The sequence below is a fragment of the Uloborus diversus genome, chromosome 10, assembly GCF_026930045.1.
Source record: "Uloborus diversus isolate 005 chromosome 10, Udiv.v.3.1, whole genome shotgun sequence".
In the NCBI taxonomy this organism is placed as follows: Eukaryota; Metazoa; Arthropoda; class Arachnida; order Araneae; family Uloboridae; genus Uloborus; species Uloborus diversus.
In genome coordinates this window covers 53388600-53406403 of record NC_072740.1, presented here as the reverse complement: position 1 = coordinate 53406403, position 17804 = coordinate 53388600, and the positions used below count along the sequence as shown (strand labels likewise).

The 17804-nt window shown below is 32.4% G+C and overlaps 1 protein-coding gene across 1 annotated transcript in view; it reads right to left on the bottom strand.

The window, feature by feature from the left end:
- Nucleotides 1-17804, bottom strand: part of LOC129231293 (sodium-dependent proline transporter-like) — a 79749-nt gene that overhangs the window by 2023 nt on the left and 59922 nt on the right. Inside the window, exons 7-12 of the mRNA XM_054865581.1 lie at nucleotides 12045-12148; nucleotides 11835-11959; nucleotides 9134-9246; nucleotides 3609-3740; nucleotides 1265-1364; nucleotides 271-539 (exon numbers count right to left, since the gene is read on the bottom strand). Coding sequence (XP_054721556.1) covers nucleotides 271-539; nucleotides 1265-1364; nucleotides 3609-3740; nucleotides 9134-9246; nucleotides 11835-11959; nucleotides 12045-12148 — 843 coding nt within the window. The remainder of the gene's footprint in view (nucleotides 1-270; nucleotides 540-1264; nucleotides 1365-3608; nucleotides 3741-9133; nucleotides 9247-11834; nucleotides 11960-12044; nucleotides 12149-17804) is intronic.

The following is a 17804-nucleotide window of genomic DNA, read 5'->3' as shown; positions in this document are numbered from 1 at the left end:
CTTTTGGTAGCCATTTAAGTAATATATATTCAGCGCAAAAAATAAATAACCTTAAGAATGTTTGCTCCCAATCACCTTGTCAAGTGGATTCGACTGATGCGTTGAACGTCTCAGGATTGGAAGCGTGTTGTAACAAGATATACGATAAGAATAAAGAAACACATCGTCCCCATTTTTAGCGACTTAGACATTTGGTAGCCATTTTTAATGAAATGGTCGCCTGTTGGTGATTGGCGACCTCTAATCTAGAGCTTTAGTTGTAAGACTTACCTCTTTAAAAGATCCCTTCGCTTTCAAAAGCTGTGCAATTGCAATAATTGGAACTGGTACAATAGAGCACATTGCCATCATCCATCCCAAAACAAGTGACCAATTTGGATACTTGTAACCGTTGTAAGTAGCCGGTTCATGGTTAGCAATAATAAATCCTAGAAGACAGATAATTGTACCAGGGGTAATATAACACCAACATAATTTCCACCAAGTTGAAGGTGTGCGCTTTATCATTAAACTGATGTCCTGCATGAAACGATCTACTCCTATAAGAAAAAAAAAAAAAAATAAAAGACTGACGTAAGGAAATATTTTTCTCAAAAGTATACATGTCATGAAATCTTTCAGCTTTACTGAATAGTACTATATTTTATAGCAACATATCGTTACCTCAGAGCAACAGTAAGATATCTCGGAGTTATTCCTGGGATTAGATATCTTACTGTTGCTTTGAGGCGACGATATCAAATCAGCTGCATTTCAGCGTTTAGCCTTTGATGAGATTACTACTCGCTTTTAATTTCATTTTTAGAAAAGGATAACTAATTTGTATAGTAAAGAGAAAAAACCTTTGAAAATTCTTCCCTTAAATAAAATGTGGCAAAAGTATCTGTTCCTAAGTTCACGCTCAATAAGTATTCCAACAATATACTGAGTTGTCCTTTATTAAAACGAAAGATCTAAGTAAAATGTCAGTTTTTTTTTAAATTTTAAGTACGTTAATTATTCTTTTTATTCATGTTTCAGCACAAAAAAATTAATGTTTATCATGTAAAAGTTATGATACACAATAACTATCTTTTTAGCTGTGAAAATAGTAAAACAAATTATTAACTGGCTAAAGACAAGCTTTAATTCTTTTATCCAATGAGTATTAAAGGCATTCATAATATGAACAGTTTTTTCTCAGTCAATAAGATTATAATGAAAGATTGATATGTTTATATACTAAAAATATACTCAATCTTGTAAGGTTATTTTAAATACTTACCATATACCCAACAAATAGAAACTGTTTCTAAGAGTGAAATGATCATAAGCGAAAATGCTGCACTGTATTTGTCCATTAGCTGCAAAACAAACATTCCTCCCTAAAAATACAAAAAGGCAAGGTTTATTATTTGTAACTTCCAAGCTCTAAATCTGTAAAAGTATTTTTTTATAGCTTTGTTGGTGCTCAGAGGACAAGTCAAAAATATCGATTTCCAAAGAAATGGGGAGGGCAGCAAACACGATAAGAAAGTCAAGACTTCCACAGTGCGCTCTATATGAAGAAGTTTGACAGGAATTATCTTTTGACATTTCTTTTTGTAAACAACCAGCGACTCTTCACGCAAAAAAGAAAAAAAAACTTGTTTTCCCAACGCTCGACCATAGCGATCCATGCTTATCTTGTTGTCAGCCGATTTTGAAGTGGACTCGTCCAAGGCCGCACGCCAACATTTCTGAGCTGCACTATAATTCTCTTGTTCATTCATTACAGACGATATGTTAAAGTTATAAGTTGTATATTCATAATCTATTATAAATTTATTGAATAATTACTTGGGTTCATCAGTGTCTATGTTAAGAGGAACTTAATTCCAACAAATATAAGGTCCATGAAAGAAACACCGAAACTTGAAAATAGTCCAATAGTAGGCGGCGAAGTTTGATTATTTCTTTGCTCATAATCAGTCCCAAATACGTGTCTCCATTTTCAGAAGCACTTAATAAAACCAGGGTGTCCGCGCGCCTGGAAAGTCATGTATTTCGACTATGATCGAAAATGATTATGGAAAGTCATGATTCTCAGCAAAAAATGCTCAATACAATAATATTTGGAAGTTTCATCGAGGGTTCCCCCCCCCCCCGGAATTTTTCAACATTGAACTCTGAAAAACGCAATTGTATACTAGCTTTGGTGACGTTCGATGCGGAATGGTGATATCCCTTCGGAAAGTTTAAATTGACGTCTTTAAAACCTTATTTTGAACTACATTTGGTGACATTAAGTATCCGGTATTGAAGTAATAAAAACGTGACTTCAAGGATTTATTTTTTGAAAACATACTTAAATTTAGTTTAGATTATTTTTGGAAAGGAAGGGTTCGGGGGCTGTCCTTCGGAAATTTTTAAAAAACAAAATTTTGAATGACGTAAGAAAAGTATGGGGCTTTGGAGCCCTCCCGAGAAATTTTAGTACATCTTTTTAAGGAGACGTTGGGGGAGAATTTAAATCTTAAGGCTACAATTTCAGGCTATCTTTGGAAGTGACGTTACGGAAGGGGGTGAATGGAGCTCTGTCGTGAAAATGTTACGAAAAGGGAGTCCAAAAACGAACTATAGAGGTCAAGTATCAGCGAATATCCCAAGATGTTTTTGATATTGAAGTTCTAAAAGCGCAATTTCAGGCTAAACGTTGAGGGGCTAGGTTAGGAGGTGGGTGATCTCTCTCAGAAATGTTTCGAAATTGAAGGCCTAAAGATGCACTTTTAGACTATTTGATGACGTCATATAGAGGAATAAGGTTCGAGTGCTCTCAGCGGGCATTAGTTAGGATGGAGGTTCTAAAAATGCAATTTTAAAGCTGTCTTTGATGATGCAGTGAGAAGTAGTGGGAGATTCACGGACTCACAAAGCACATTTTAAACCTATTTTTAATGACATTAGACAAAGGACGGAAGGCATGTTCTCCACCTGAAACCACTTAAACAAAAGCCTTAAAAACCAAATTTTGAGTATATTTGACCAAGTTAGGGGGAAAGGGTGAATAATCGGCTCTCCTCCGAAAATAACCGAGATTGAAGTCCTAACAATGACATTTTTGGTTATTTTTGATAAGAAGGGGATGGGGATCTGAGGCTCCCACACCCCGGAAATTTTCCGAAATTTAAGACCAAAGGACGCAACTTTCACTGAATATACATACACATGCGTGCATCTGCATGCATATAATTTTATTGCTTCATTGAAGAATTATGGCCCTATATCCTCCTTTGCTACTCCACTGTATCCTCTAATGACCAATCCTTCCGACGCATTTTAGACTGATAATAATGACTACAAGGAGATTTAAATTAGACTTGAGCGCAGAGCAAAAGTACAATATAGGATGATGCCCGTTGTCTATCGAGTAAGCATCACGTACTCTCGGCAAGTCTAGTTTAAATTACCTCAGAATATTGTTTTTCCGAAATTGTTCTTTCAGCTACATAAATTTTGTATTATGTAATAGCACAAGAAATTCTATTTTTTTTTAAAATTAAAACAGTAACGGATTTTTGTCTTCCCAATTATTGAAGGAGTCCTGAGAAAGTTTTAGGAAAATGCATAACGTTTACAGCATCAGCTACCTCAGTAACACAAGGTAATCCTAGAAGAAACATCACGCAGCAAAGGAATGCAGTGAAAAGAGTTTTTCTTTTTTGCAAGACATCTGGGAATTCATCAACAAAAGCACTTATAGCTGTTTCAAACATACCAAACTGAAAAGAGAAAATCTAATATTATTCAGTAGTTTACGCAAGATGGCTAGTTGTAATCGAAATAAAGAGAAAAGAGATACAAGTTCTGCCATAAGCTGTGGTCTGCAGCCAAAGCTTAAACTTTTGATTTTAAAAGCAATTTCTTTTTTACATAACTGCCATAACTAAGCAATTCGTAAGAGCTTTGCAAAAAAGATAAAAGCTACGAATAGCAAAATGTTCAAAAATTTTATTTGATTCTATATTAAGCATTACGAGCAAAGTGCAGCTATAATTTAGTGCCGACCACAACCATGACAAACATGCAAGCAAGAATCCAACCACAAGCAAATAAAAGTGAATATTTTAATTGTTAAGTGCATAAAGTACATTCAAAATCTTACACAACTTTTATTCAATTATGAACTTTGAAAATACGTTAAAATTAAATATTTAAGGCATTAATAACATTTGCTTGTGGTTTGGAGTGCTAACAGTTGTATATAGCGCAGTGGTCAGTTATTCGATTCAAAATTAAATTCAGCCAGTTTTTAAATTCTGAATTAAATTTTCAAAATCTTAAGTGATGAGTTAAATATTAAATAACTTTACTCATGAAAGCTACTGCTGACTGATTTATGTTCATTATTTAAAAATCAAAATGACCTTGTAAGTTTAAAATCATTGGTAAACATTGAAGATTATATAATTTAAAAAAAAATCTAAATTTGAAAAATAGTGTATGAAGTTTCCTTACAGTGCAATATTTGTAACCTTAAATAAAATGTATGCTCAAAACCATTTCTTTTAGATAAAGTAAATTAGATAAAATTTTTGAAAATCTTAGTGTCTCTGTTTAGATACTTTGAAATAAATACTTATGTTAGCATTGTTCAATGTAATTAACACTTATAGAAACATTACTAAAAAAAAAAGGCTGAAAACATTTTTAGATTACAAGAACATTAACTGACCACTTGCATGTAGCGCAATGACAAAATATATCGCTAGTACAAAATAGGAAGTGATAAATAGTGCACAAAAAGTTACACTTTCACAATGACGTGTTGACTTGAGGCTGGTGCAGTTGTCCTCTCCGAAGGGCGCACAGAAACCTAATACTATTATCAAAAATACAGATATAAAGGCATTTAAGCATTACCTTCAGCACATTTTGTGCTGCTTCTATAATAGTTAAAGGATTTTATTCTCAACCCACTTCAAGAATTGATAAAGTTATTAAAAGCCCAAAGAGCAAAAGAATTTAAATAGTAATTAACTTTAGAAAGTCGAGTTAGTGGGCAGGGGTAATTAGGGTACATAAATTACCCTGACATACTTTAAAACTAAAACTTAAGCCTAATGCAATGCAAAAAATTATATATTTAATCTCTAAGTTAAAAAAATAATTGCTTCTACTGAACAGTATGTGATACATAAAAAAAAGTTAGGAGAGAGAACTATTAATTTAACTGCTTATGTTTAAAGAAGAGAATTTTTATTCTTAGAAAGAATAATTATAATACACATTAGTTTCATTAGTGAAATTAAATAGGTCACATTTTCTCAATCTAACAATGTAGTGGGGAAATAGTTTTTAGGGAAGGCAGTTACAGTAGGAAGGGCAATGTTAAACATTAAGAAATGGTTAGTGATTAAGAAATGGGTTTGAGTCAGGAAAATTGTTTTATAAGAAATTCATAGCAATAATTTTGATAAAGAAGTTTAGAAATATAGATAAAAATTTAGAAATAAGAGAAATTTCTTAGCATAGAGCTCACAATAGTAAACACATTGATAATCATGAAAGAAATTACAGTGATCATTTCAAAAAATAAAAAATAAAAATAAAATAAATTAAAAAAATAATAAAAAACATTGTATAGAACATATTTTTCATTCATTCAGTTAGAAATTGCCTCTTAACATGAACAAGTTTTAAGCATTTAATATATTGACCTTTTTTTTCATGCAAAATCAAAGAGTCTACATTAAGAAGTTTAACTGAAATGTCTCTTTTACCAATAAAAATGTGTAAGAACTCATTACAATTTCAAGGATTCATTTAATCTACTTCATTTTAAATCAAATTCATTTCAAAACACAGTGGAGTAAATCCTAACCATTTTGAAGCTTTTTCAAACTGAATGAATGAAGTATATGCTAAAATAGAAAATGTATTGAATATTTCAATAATTGGGAAAAAAAAAGCATTTCCAACAAATATAATTAAAAGCACTTAAGTTTACATAGTTGAAACATTTAGTTAGAAAATGAAGCATTAAAATTTATTAAGCAAATAATGAAATTTAGAACAGGTAAGCAGTTTTGTTAGGGAGAAATACAATGCTTAAAATTAACAAAGAAAGCAGAGGAAATAATTAGCAGTGGTAAAATGTTTGAACTAAAAATCTGGTTTCTGCTCTTACTTAAAAACTAAGGTTAATTTATTGGAAAAAAATCCTTTTACAGAAACCATATTTCATAGCAATCTTAGGCGGACATTAATTAGTAAACTAAGATTATGCAGCTGTTCGTAAAAATAGCCTAAACATAGTAAGTTTTTTAAAAGGTGGAAAAATTAGTGCACCAAATATGTTATTAATATAAAATTATATTTTTTGAAACTAAGAACCCAACTTTGATTAAGTATATCAAGCTTATGGAAAAGGTTTTTAAAAATAGGTTTTTATTAAAAATGTAATATGTTAAAACAAAAGGAAATTAATAAAAGTTCTTTGAAAATGTTTCTGAAGGAAATAGACTGCTTGTTAAAAAAGAAAAAAAAAAGCATAGTACTAAAATTAAACATTAGTACAGTTCATGATGACTTGACATAACACAAAAATTCCACAATTAACACACAAAATCTACAGTAACAAAATTTCAAAGAATTAAAAAGTGAGTTCCTGTTCTTCAAACGATTTTATTTTACTAGTACTGAATGTTTAAAGATATTTGCACTCATAAAGTATCTACAACAGTGTAGTTTAAATTCATATATTTGGCATCGTAAAATTTTTGGAAAAGTTTAAAAATCCAAGACTTTAATTTAAAAACAAATATGAAAAGGTTCGCTAATTTTTAAACTCATAACTTGCAGCTTTTTGTGGAGGAAAATTGTTTTTCAAACACTTCTCTTTTTAAGCAGAAAATATTCAGGAAGAAATGAAATATTCTATATGCAAAGAGGCACACATAATTTGTCTTTTCAATGACAGATTTTCACTTCAATCTCATTCTAAGTCTTTACTTTCTTTTATTTCTTCTTTTAAACAATGCTACCGCCATGTTTGCATATTTCACACGTATGATGTAAGAAAATCCATGGATATATGGCTCCAATGTTTTAGAACAGGTATTTACACTCATGAACAATAAAGATACTTAACAAAAAATATCAGAAATTCAAAATGATAAAAATACATGTTTGCACTACATTGATGAATATCTATAAACATTTCAATTCTAAAATGTGCCAAAAACAAAGCACAAAAAAATTTTTTTTTTTCAAAAATGCTTGAACAGAGCTGAATGATTTTTATTGAAATTAACTAGATTCTCACAGGGCCGCCCAAAACCAAATCTGGCAACTGCTCTATCACGTGTTCAATATATTCATATATATCGAGAGAGCGCAGTTTTAGTTTCTCACCTAACCTAATCTAAAAATTCTTTAGCAAACTGAAGCATGCCACATCCTGATATATAAGTAAAGCTTGCTGGTTGCACAGTTCTTTAAGATTTTAATTTCTATTTGCAATTATAACATGTAGTAGATTTCGGAAAATCAGGTTTCAGCTTGTTCTCACTGTCTTTCATGAGAAACAACTTTGCAAATATTTAAAGCAGACTTACTGTACGCTTAGTATTTCCCTTCTACCTGGGGGTTGAATTGAACAGCACTTCAATTCCAGTGACGGCCCAGTATACATGATTACTTTTAAAGAGATAAAATACATGATTTCAATTTAAGTTAAATTCCAAAACTTAAAATAAATGACTTGAAATCATGAACTAACAAAATTTTGATATGGAGCCATGAACGAACTATATCTATCACCAGTAAAAAAATAGCCTCTTTATTCCAGAACATGGAAGTCTTCTGCATTCCGCATTGTCCATACCCTAAGTTATAATTACCATGTACAGAGCTAAAAGGTACCTCCTTAGCTGCTGCAGCACAATCGGCAGGGGGGATCGCTGGAACCATTTTGGCCCCGTCATCGAAAACTGACTGTGCTGTCCAGTCTAGAAACCGAAATTGCTTTCTTCAAGCTTTAAAATGTGCAAGTAGAGTTTAATTTTGATCAATATAGGGACTGGAAAACATAGTCAGTTTATATCTCCAAAGGAAAAAATCTGCTGAAAAGCAAAAACCAAATCACTAATTTCAACAGAAAATGTTTCAACCACTTCGATGTTATAAGCATGACAAACGATTTTCTGCTTTTTCAAGTGGAAAATCGTCGCATGCTATAACTCTGTTGCAATCACAAAATAAAGTTCAAAATATTCAATGCAAAAAATATTCACTGATAGTTTGTTACATAACTTTTAACATAAATGTTCAGTTTCAAAATAAAATTAATTTCTATTTAGTTAACTACCTATTGGGTTTCTTCATAAAAATGAAATTAAAAGGTGAAATTTCGCAAAATAAAACTAATCTTGACAAATGTCGAAAAACAGTGAATATTTTAAAAAGAAAAGTACAAATCAGAACTAATGTTAAGAAATCTTGTTTTAAAATAATAAACGTTAAAGTTTAAGAAGCAGTTTAAAAAATACTGATTAAGATAAAAAACCAAAATAAAAAGTCATCCACAAAACAAAAATTTTCTAGAAGTTCTGAAGTGTACTGAAGATAAAACTATGACCACACCATATATAGAACTACATACTGTGTGTTCATGCAAAATTTAGACATTTAAAACTAACGTGGTCAAAACTAAAAGCTTTCCTTTAACCAGAGCATAACCATACTTTCTCAGTAGTTGGATCTGAATTTTGCAGCTACGAGTAAAAAAAGAATTTTTATTGCAATCGTAGCATTTAAAGACGCAAGTGCAAGCATAAAGCTAAAGCTCAACCTTTTCTCTTAAGTACTAAGTGATAACTGTTTGGAGTGCCTTATACAGGCCTCACAGGAATTTTACGATTGGTTCCAAATATTGGATAAGTAACATTTTTACAGAATGGTTAGCCTAGAAAAAAATTTTGCATTGTTTTTTAAAATTTGGAACCGATATGTTTTTTGAAACCCCCCCCCCCTTGCTAAGAAAATAACTCATCCAAACGTTTTTAAACCTGCAAATCATTATTTAAACCGTAAAAATACCGTATGGCATGTAATTGGTTAAAGGTATAGCCTGTATGAATGTGCTTTTTAAGATAAAAAGAAGCTTAATTACCTGACTATCCAGACCAATTGCAAAAAGCATAAAGAAAAAAAGAAATGCCCAAATGGGCGAAAGAGGCAATCGTGAGATTGCCTCTGGATATACTACAAAAGCTAAGCCAGGACCTGAAAAAGAAACATATTGGTGTAAAATTCATAATACAAAGAATCATTTTTTTAAAATGACTAACTGAAATATCAAAACCTAATGCGCCTAACTTTGCATTAGGTGTGTACATCACACCAGTACATTCTAACTCAAAAAGCACACATTAAAAAGGATTCCGCTGAAAGGGATAGCAATTGATTTTGTTACAAGATATGAGATTATGAATTGTTAAAGATTAACTTCCACGACGAAAAAAAAAGCAGGAGATAACGAATGGTTTAGAGGGAAACTTACAGCAGGATTGACACAGATCTATCTAGAAACGATAGAAATGCTAAAAACTTAGACTAATTGGAGGAAAAAATGCTACTGCAATGGGAAATACGAGTATCACAGAAAACGGCCAGCTTGAATATACACTGTCACTAAAAATTATTTGCATCCAAAAGGAAGTGAGCTACTATGATAGAACTTAACATTTATACAGTGCATAAAGAGACAAGCAAATTATTAAGAGATTCAGAACAAAGGATAGTTTTATTACGAAGTTATTTCATGATAAAGGCTTATGAATCAGTAAGTACTAGGGGCGTTCAAAAAGTGAGTTACACTCGAACAATTTAGGTCAAAAAACACTTTATCGAGTAGTGTGCTACAATACAATATGACACAGTTACATCACTATTTTACTACAAAATCTCCCAGTCGTTGCAGACATTCGTCGGACTGTAGCACTAATCGTTCGATGCCCTGACGATAGAAATCCGCTCCCTGTTCCTTGAGTCAGCTTAGAACAGCTGTCTGAACCTCGTGAGTCGTGACCGATGGCAAATTCTCTTCCACCCAAATGTTCTGAATTTGCCGAGCACGTGGAAGTCGCAAGGCGCCAGATCGGGACTTTAGGGTGATGCTACCAGACCTCCCATCCAAACTGCGAAGCAAATCCTGTGTTGTGCGTGCCTTGTGAGGTCTTGCATTGTCGTGCAAGAGGACAACACAATGAATCTCTGTACTTGTTAAACGTTTTGCTCACAAAAAAACTTACTGTTCCGCGGACTTCAACGTTGGAGTACGTTTCCAGTTGCCGCGTCATTTTTTTCTCGTACTACGCAGCAACGATTCAAACTATCCGAATGAAATTGCTGCAGTTGGAAGCTGTGGAACTAATGTATCATCTGCTTACGTTTCCTTCTTGTTACGGGATGCTGCCATCTATGTGGAAACAAGTTTAACTTATTTTTTGAATGCCCTAAATAGTATAACAAACGTTGTCTTGCTAATACATTGAACCTAGGTGACTTAATAGCATAGGCAGTGCAACGGTGTTGAAATGTTTTCTACATAGTTACAACCCGCCAATGCATTGACAGACGACTAGAGAGGATTGTCTCCCAAGAAATCGTTCCCGACACTATCACAGTGTAATCGCCGTATGCCACTCAACAAATGCTGGATCGAACCACTTTCCTGGCCGCCTCAACGCGTGTGTGTGTGTTGGATAACAGCACTGAGACTGAATTGGAATTCATCGCAGAAGATCTTGCTTTCAGTAGGACATGCTCTATCTTAACGGAGTTCGGCCAACGCCCAACCATACTACCTATGATGTGGGGCCAGTGGTAGGTGTTTTAAGGGACGTTAAATCCATATAAAAGCGTCGGGCCAATCGTTCCCAAATGATTTCCCTTGGTACACACGAATGCTTGGAAGGCAGTTAATTGCTTTGAATTGATCATAGCTGGTGCGGAAGGGGTTGCTCTTATGATTGTGGAACCCTCGTGTTCATTTGTGTTCCTGGGAAGCTTTGACCCTCCGTGACGGTAGACTATCTCTTCCGTGATTTATTATCGCAAACAAAGAGCAACTACCACATTGTTCCGCCTGCGGTGGAAGTCGATACGCTTGTTCAACCGGCTTCTCTGAGGCCTTCTATACGCCCTATTTCAATTTCCAGCAAGGTTTCGTACTGTTACCGGTTGCATCTCATAGACATCTATCGAGTCGCAATACCGCCCACCCAAGTCAACAGATTCGTTTGAATAGTCCTATGGCATGAGCAATCATGCTTTTTAACTCTCCCAGCTGCTCTTGGCGTCAAAATCTAAATCATTCTCTTACCATACAGTATTCCTGTCGAGTTTCGCTATTGTGACTCGATTTCTTCTGGATGCATTTATTTATTTATTTTTGTGACAGTGTATATATTACACCTTAGTTCAAGGGTTCAACTTGAATCGGATTTTTTCTATTTCTTAAAGTTGAAGATTCATTTCATACACTTTTGTAATTATAGTAAAATACGGAAGTTCACTGAGCTGAGCTTGTGGTTAGAGAGGCAAGTCAAAACTGAGCTTTTGGAGTTCTATAAAAAGATATGCAAACAAAAACCACTTCTCGAGATAGCGATTTAGAGTAGAGAAACATTTCATAAGGACATTTGAATTTATTTTTTTTACTCTTTTCCCTCACATTTAGAACACATTTGATGGTACGTTATTAAACCTTATCGTTTTTATTCTTTTCATAAGAACTACTTTTCACGATTTTGTCGTTAATTACTTTAAAAAAGTGGAAACAATTAGGATAAAATATGAAAGATAAATACCTTGAGATACTACATCTTCAATTTTTTGTCCAGTTTCATAAGCCATAAATCCAATAATTGAGAAAACTACAAATCCGGCAAAAATACTGGTTCCACAGTTTATCAAAGGAATAAGCAAAGAATCTCTGCAAAACAAAACATGCAACTTTACACTATTTTACAAATTAGATTCGCATTAAAAATGTAAAACAGAAATTTCGGGGTTCGTACCTGTAAACATTGTTGCTAAATTTGTTATAGCTAGCCATTGTGAGAATTGCTCCCCAAGCAGCACCAACAGAATAAAATATTTGAGTTGCAGCATCTCCCCAAACCTAAAAAACAAGCAAATATATAGCCGAATGCATTACAAAGCTGTTGTCAGTAACTATACAAGAATCATGTTAACAACAAACCTTAAAACTCATCAATAATTCCCATCTGGGAGTAAGATAAAAAGCAATTCCCTTCCATGCACCAGGTAGTGTTAAACCTCTGACTAACAGGCAGACAAGAACAATATACGGAAATGTTGCAGAGACATATACAACCTACAAAAACAAACAATGAGAATTGGGATATTCTTTTTTTTTTTTACAAATTTCAGACAAGTATGGATGAAAATCCTTACCTTTCCAGATTGATTTCACACCCTTTTGCAAGCACAAAAAAAACAAGCACCCATGCAATGAACAGAGTCAACGCTAAAAGGCCACTGTATTTCTCCAAGATTTTCAATACCATCACTTTGATGCAACACGTTACGCCTAGAAAAGAAGCAAGTGTATCCATGATTGTATCTTGTTTTTTGCTTTTACATACTTCTCATATTATGAAGAGGGTTCGCTTTCGCGATTACGATTTTCGCCGATTGTTTTTTTTTTTGCTGAACTAACAGTAATAAAATTTAGCTTTAAGTGAGACGTGTGTAGGTCTGTCCAGTTTTATATTGATCGAGCCAAACATAAATTTGGGGCTTGGCCCGAATACAAAAACATGTCTCACTCATAATTTGTAAGTTAAGGAGTTAAACCAGTTGTACCATGCATGTACATTTACTTTCAGTAAGTCCCTGCGCCTTCGGTACAGCTTGGAGGTGCAGGAACTTGTTTGCGTTTTGGACCCAGGGCTGTTGAAACTTCAATCGTTGGTTAAGGGGTAAATTTATTTGCAGCTTTAATATGTGATAATAGATTTTAGATAATGATTTTAAATAAGAGCTTTCATTTCTTCGCAACCGACAAAACTTGAAATTCGTGAAGAGAGAATTTGGCATACCCTAAAATTTCTTTTAGTGGGGCTTTTACTGCAATTTAAAACTTCAACTGACGATTGAATTAAAAAAAATATATCACAATATATTTTTTAGTTTATTGTTTAGAAAAAGGTTGGGACTACGATCTGGAAAATATATAATTTGGAAATCAAGGGTTTATCCCTAGTATTTTCAAAGAGTAGGTTATTTCCGAAACACCACAGAAAGATGTTTTCTGAATTAGTAAAAAAAAATTCAGGTCATCGAATAAGCAGCCTAACTACGTTTTATCATCAATTCTCGGCAAATGTCGATCGTAAGCGCCACATCAGCAGAAAAGCCACACCTACAAGGAATTTATGTTACGCATAAGCGCAGCAATGCCTCTTCCGTGGTAAAGGTGCAATAATTGCCAACAGCTAATAGTAAATATCAAATCTAAACCGAAGGAAAGTATCTAATTTTATCTCTATGGTCATGAAAATTTGCAATAAAGCATAATAATAAAAAATATTTTACTCTAAGCAAGTAGATAGATGATTATTATGTATATTTCATGCAAGTATAAAACATAAAACACGCCTACATTAAAAATTTCAAGAAGGATCACATCGAAAATATATTAACGCCCAATATTATAGATGAAGTTTGAATATATCCTGGTAATTCCATTGTATTGAATTTTCTGCTAATTAAAAAAAAAAGTATTATTACTGCACCACACTAAAGCTATGCCTATACTAATGTGATTTCCCTTTCAACCTGACCAAAAGGAGAGGTGACAAAAAGCATGCACTGCATACTTCATGCAAGCATAAAAGACAAAGAAAATGTCGATATAATTATTAATGTCAAGAGTGGTTACATTGAAAATATACTAAACGCCCAATATACGTGAAGTAAGAATAATACCTGAGAATCGCTTTTTTATTGAATTTTCTGTTAATCAGAAAGAAAATAATCATTGAAACACGATTGGAGTCATTCCATGTCAAGTGATCCAAAGTTTTTTCCCTCACCTTTTTGTATTTCTTTGAAATTTGGGCTCATCAATTGTACCTTTTGAGGTAATCAAAAGTCCAAATTTTTAGACTTTTATCTCTATTATTTTTTTATTTATGACACTTTGATTTTTCGAAAAAACCCTCTTTTTTTCATGGATGTTTGAACATAAAATGGACGATAACTCAGCACCAAATATAGATAGGAAAGACTTGGTAAAAAGCATTTTACAGTACATTAGTTGCTGTTTTAATTAGATATGCAACATGACTAATTTCAGAAAATTTTTAATTTAAAAAAAATGAAATTTAAATTTTAAATTTAAATTTCTCAGAAAAGGTATAATGAATAATTTTTTTTTTAAAAAATTCTCAAAAAATTGTGTGTATTTTCATCTTCATTTGTGCAAAGTTTCAAGTTGGGATCTCAATGGGATCATATTTTTATGAATTTTTAAATAAAATTTGACTTATGAAATAATGACATTTTTCAGATTCTAACTAGTTAAATATAGGGTTCTCATACTAAGGATGGTCTAGTAAGTAGTAATTGATCATGACTATGCTTGAAAATGAGCTGGCATGAACGTAATCAAAACAACCAACCGGACATAAATTTATTTATCGTCTGCCCTTTTTAACCGACTTCAAAAAGGAGGCGGTATCAGTTCATACCGTATGTATGTTTTTTTTTTTTTTTGTTTGTCCACTCATAGCGTCTCACCTAGTGAACCGATTTTGATGATTCTTTTTTTAATGGATAGGGGATGGCTCAACTTAGGTCCCATTACTTTGTTTTGACCATATTTGTTCTTTAGAAAAAAAGTTATGGGCAAAAAACAGTAAATTTTATGCAATTAAAAATGATATTGTAGCGAAGTTCGCACTTTTCATTCGTGGATAACGGTGGCTCAATGGTAGAATTCTCGCCTCCCACACGAAGCGACCCGGGTTCAAATCCCGACTAGGATAAAGTGAATTTTACTAAAATTTTGTTTCTACTGTTTCCCGTATTTTCTCGAATGTTTATTAATTTCTGTATCTTTCCAAGTCTGGAAAGTTCCAGCACTTTCTCAAGTTGTATATAAGGAGATGTAACGTTCATTCGTGGTTCTGAATAAAGATCTCGAGTTGAGAATAACGAGTATTCGCTTCATTTGGCTTTTCACATTGTCTTCGCTATCTTCATCTACGCGACAATACGAAACTCATGTTATAAAAAGTTTGGTGCCATATAACAGTAACATTAATAGTAATTGTAATGATAATTTTGAATAAAGGCTTTTCTAAAGCAATACAGTGATACAGAGCCGAACTTCTTACTAGGTAACTTCTTACTTTTACTGAAATATATACATTTACACTAAAAGAATGAAATAAAAAATTTTTGAAAAAAAAAAAAAAAAAAAAAAATAGAACCGACTTCAAAATTGCTCTAAAAAGTGAAAATAATTTTATTCTTTAAACACCATCGATAATACTTTTAAACATAATTTTTGAAGTTGGCGCAAAAACAAAAAGTAAATCCATTGTAACCATGCTTCGTTCATATTTTTATCAAAAAATCATCCAAAGTTAGGAACGAAACATTTATATCGTTACTCAAATATGCTGTCATCAATGCGTAATGCATGTTGGTAGTGAAGAAACTGGACCTGGTAAAATTTATATTTGTAGTTGAGTTATGGCTGTGAATGATTTTATCGATCGTTTTTGCGCCAACTTCAAAATTATGTTTAAAAGTATTATCGATGGTGTTTAAAGAATAAAATTATTTTTCACTTTTTAGAGCAATTTTGAAGTCGGTTCTATTTTTTTTTTTTTTCAAAAATTTTTTTTTTATTTTCTATACAGCCTACGTTTTTTAACTCTTTTCAGCATATAAATGTTATTTTTTTTTTAGTTTTTTTTTTGTTTATTGTAATGTAAGTTTATCATTACCAGCCTTATATTTTGCTAAATTTAGGATGTGGGACTAATTGTATTTGTTTTTTTGGACTTTTTCCCTTTACATGGGTGAGTTTTTGAACTATAGTAACTCTCTTTTTCCTCCCTGTTTTTTACTTGAAATATATTTTGTACAGTTTAAAGAACACGTTAAATTAAGATTTTTGGGGATTTCTTTAAATGAAACAGAGTTGAACAAAAAGTTTACTCTTAATGATTTTAACAAAAGCTTAGTAGGAATCTGATGACTTGGTATTAAATTAATGCATATTCGTATTTTTTAAGTTTTGATGCATTAGTTTCGCGTAATCAACCAAGCAATATGTGTCATTTTATGTAAAAAAGCTGATTGTTATTGTACATAAATATTTCAGATATAGTCTATCAGATGTAAATTTAGTTTAACATTAGCACAGATTATAATTGATAATGCATATATTTTCATCTTTTGTGCTCATTGAAAATACTCATAACTTGTAATATATCATAACTATTATTAACATGAATGAGATTTTTTGCCAAAAATGTGTTTTACTGCTGTTTTGTAAACCTTGTCATTACGCCCATTTAATTTATTCCTTAAACGCGTTGATGTCAGAGTGGTACAAAAACATCTCTTTCATTTTTTGGGGAAGTCCGTGGCAACGCCGGGCATGCAGCTAGTATATAATTATTAATTGTCGGGGAAACTAGGGAGGTTCCACCCGCTTTTTACAAATGCAGTTTTATATTTTTTTTCCCTACCCGTTAGAACTTTTCCAAAATTGACATTTTTTGTTTCCTTAAGATGAGTGGCAACTTTTACATTATTATTTTTATTTGAAAAATATATTAATTTTTTTATTAGTAGTTTTTTAAGCGCGACCCAAATTATGTCATATCTCCTTATTTGAGAGAGGTTTGGCCGATCGTGTTAGAGAGGTTTGGTCCACCTTAAATTAAAAGGTCAAAAAATATTGCTGAAATAATTACTGTCTAATGAGATGGCCATTACAAGGTGACGGCAAAATACTACATCTAAAGGAAATACCAAAAAAATTTTAAACGAATCAGTAAAGATTATGATTGCTAGAAATATCAAGAATATATCTAGAAATATCAGAATCAAATGTCATTTCCAATGCAACTCTTTCTGTGCCTCTACTGAGGGGAGCTTAATGAATGGCATCTGTTTTGGACATTGCTGCAACATCTTCTTTTCCAAGACAAATAAACTGAAGCTACATGAAACACATCTTCTATGAAAATTTACAGGAAATTCATATACATTTACTTTTATGGTGCAACCAGTATAATGTGAAAATGTTTAGCATTTTGATAAAAAAAAAACCTGCAATTTCAATGATACAACAGTTATTTAGAAGTCTTTGAAATAAAAACCTATATAACTTGAGATGTGAAATTATTTGGTTCAGGTTCATTATCTAAAGAAAAGTCTACAGGGAAATAAAATACTTCAATACTGCACAGAATAAAGTTTAATTTTCTTGTCAGTTGATGATAGTACTGAAAATTAGGGGTATTTTGTTCACAGATTTTATTCAGAGCTTGTTTACAGTCAAATAAGATAGCGTTTTCGGAAAAAATAAAAAAAAAAAGAAAGAAAAGAAAATTACATTCATGTTCATCGGAAAGTGTTCCAATTTTTTATTATTTTTGAGTGAAAAATTATTTAACATGCTGTTGAACATTGTGTTTTTTATATGAGATTATAAATTTTACACTCAATTCTTTCATCTTATTATTTCCTTCCTCAGTGGCACGACAGCCCTGGGTGGGCACCCAAGC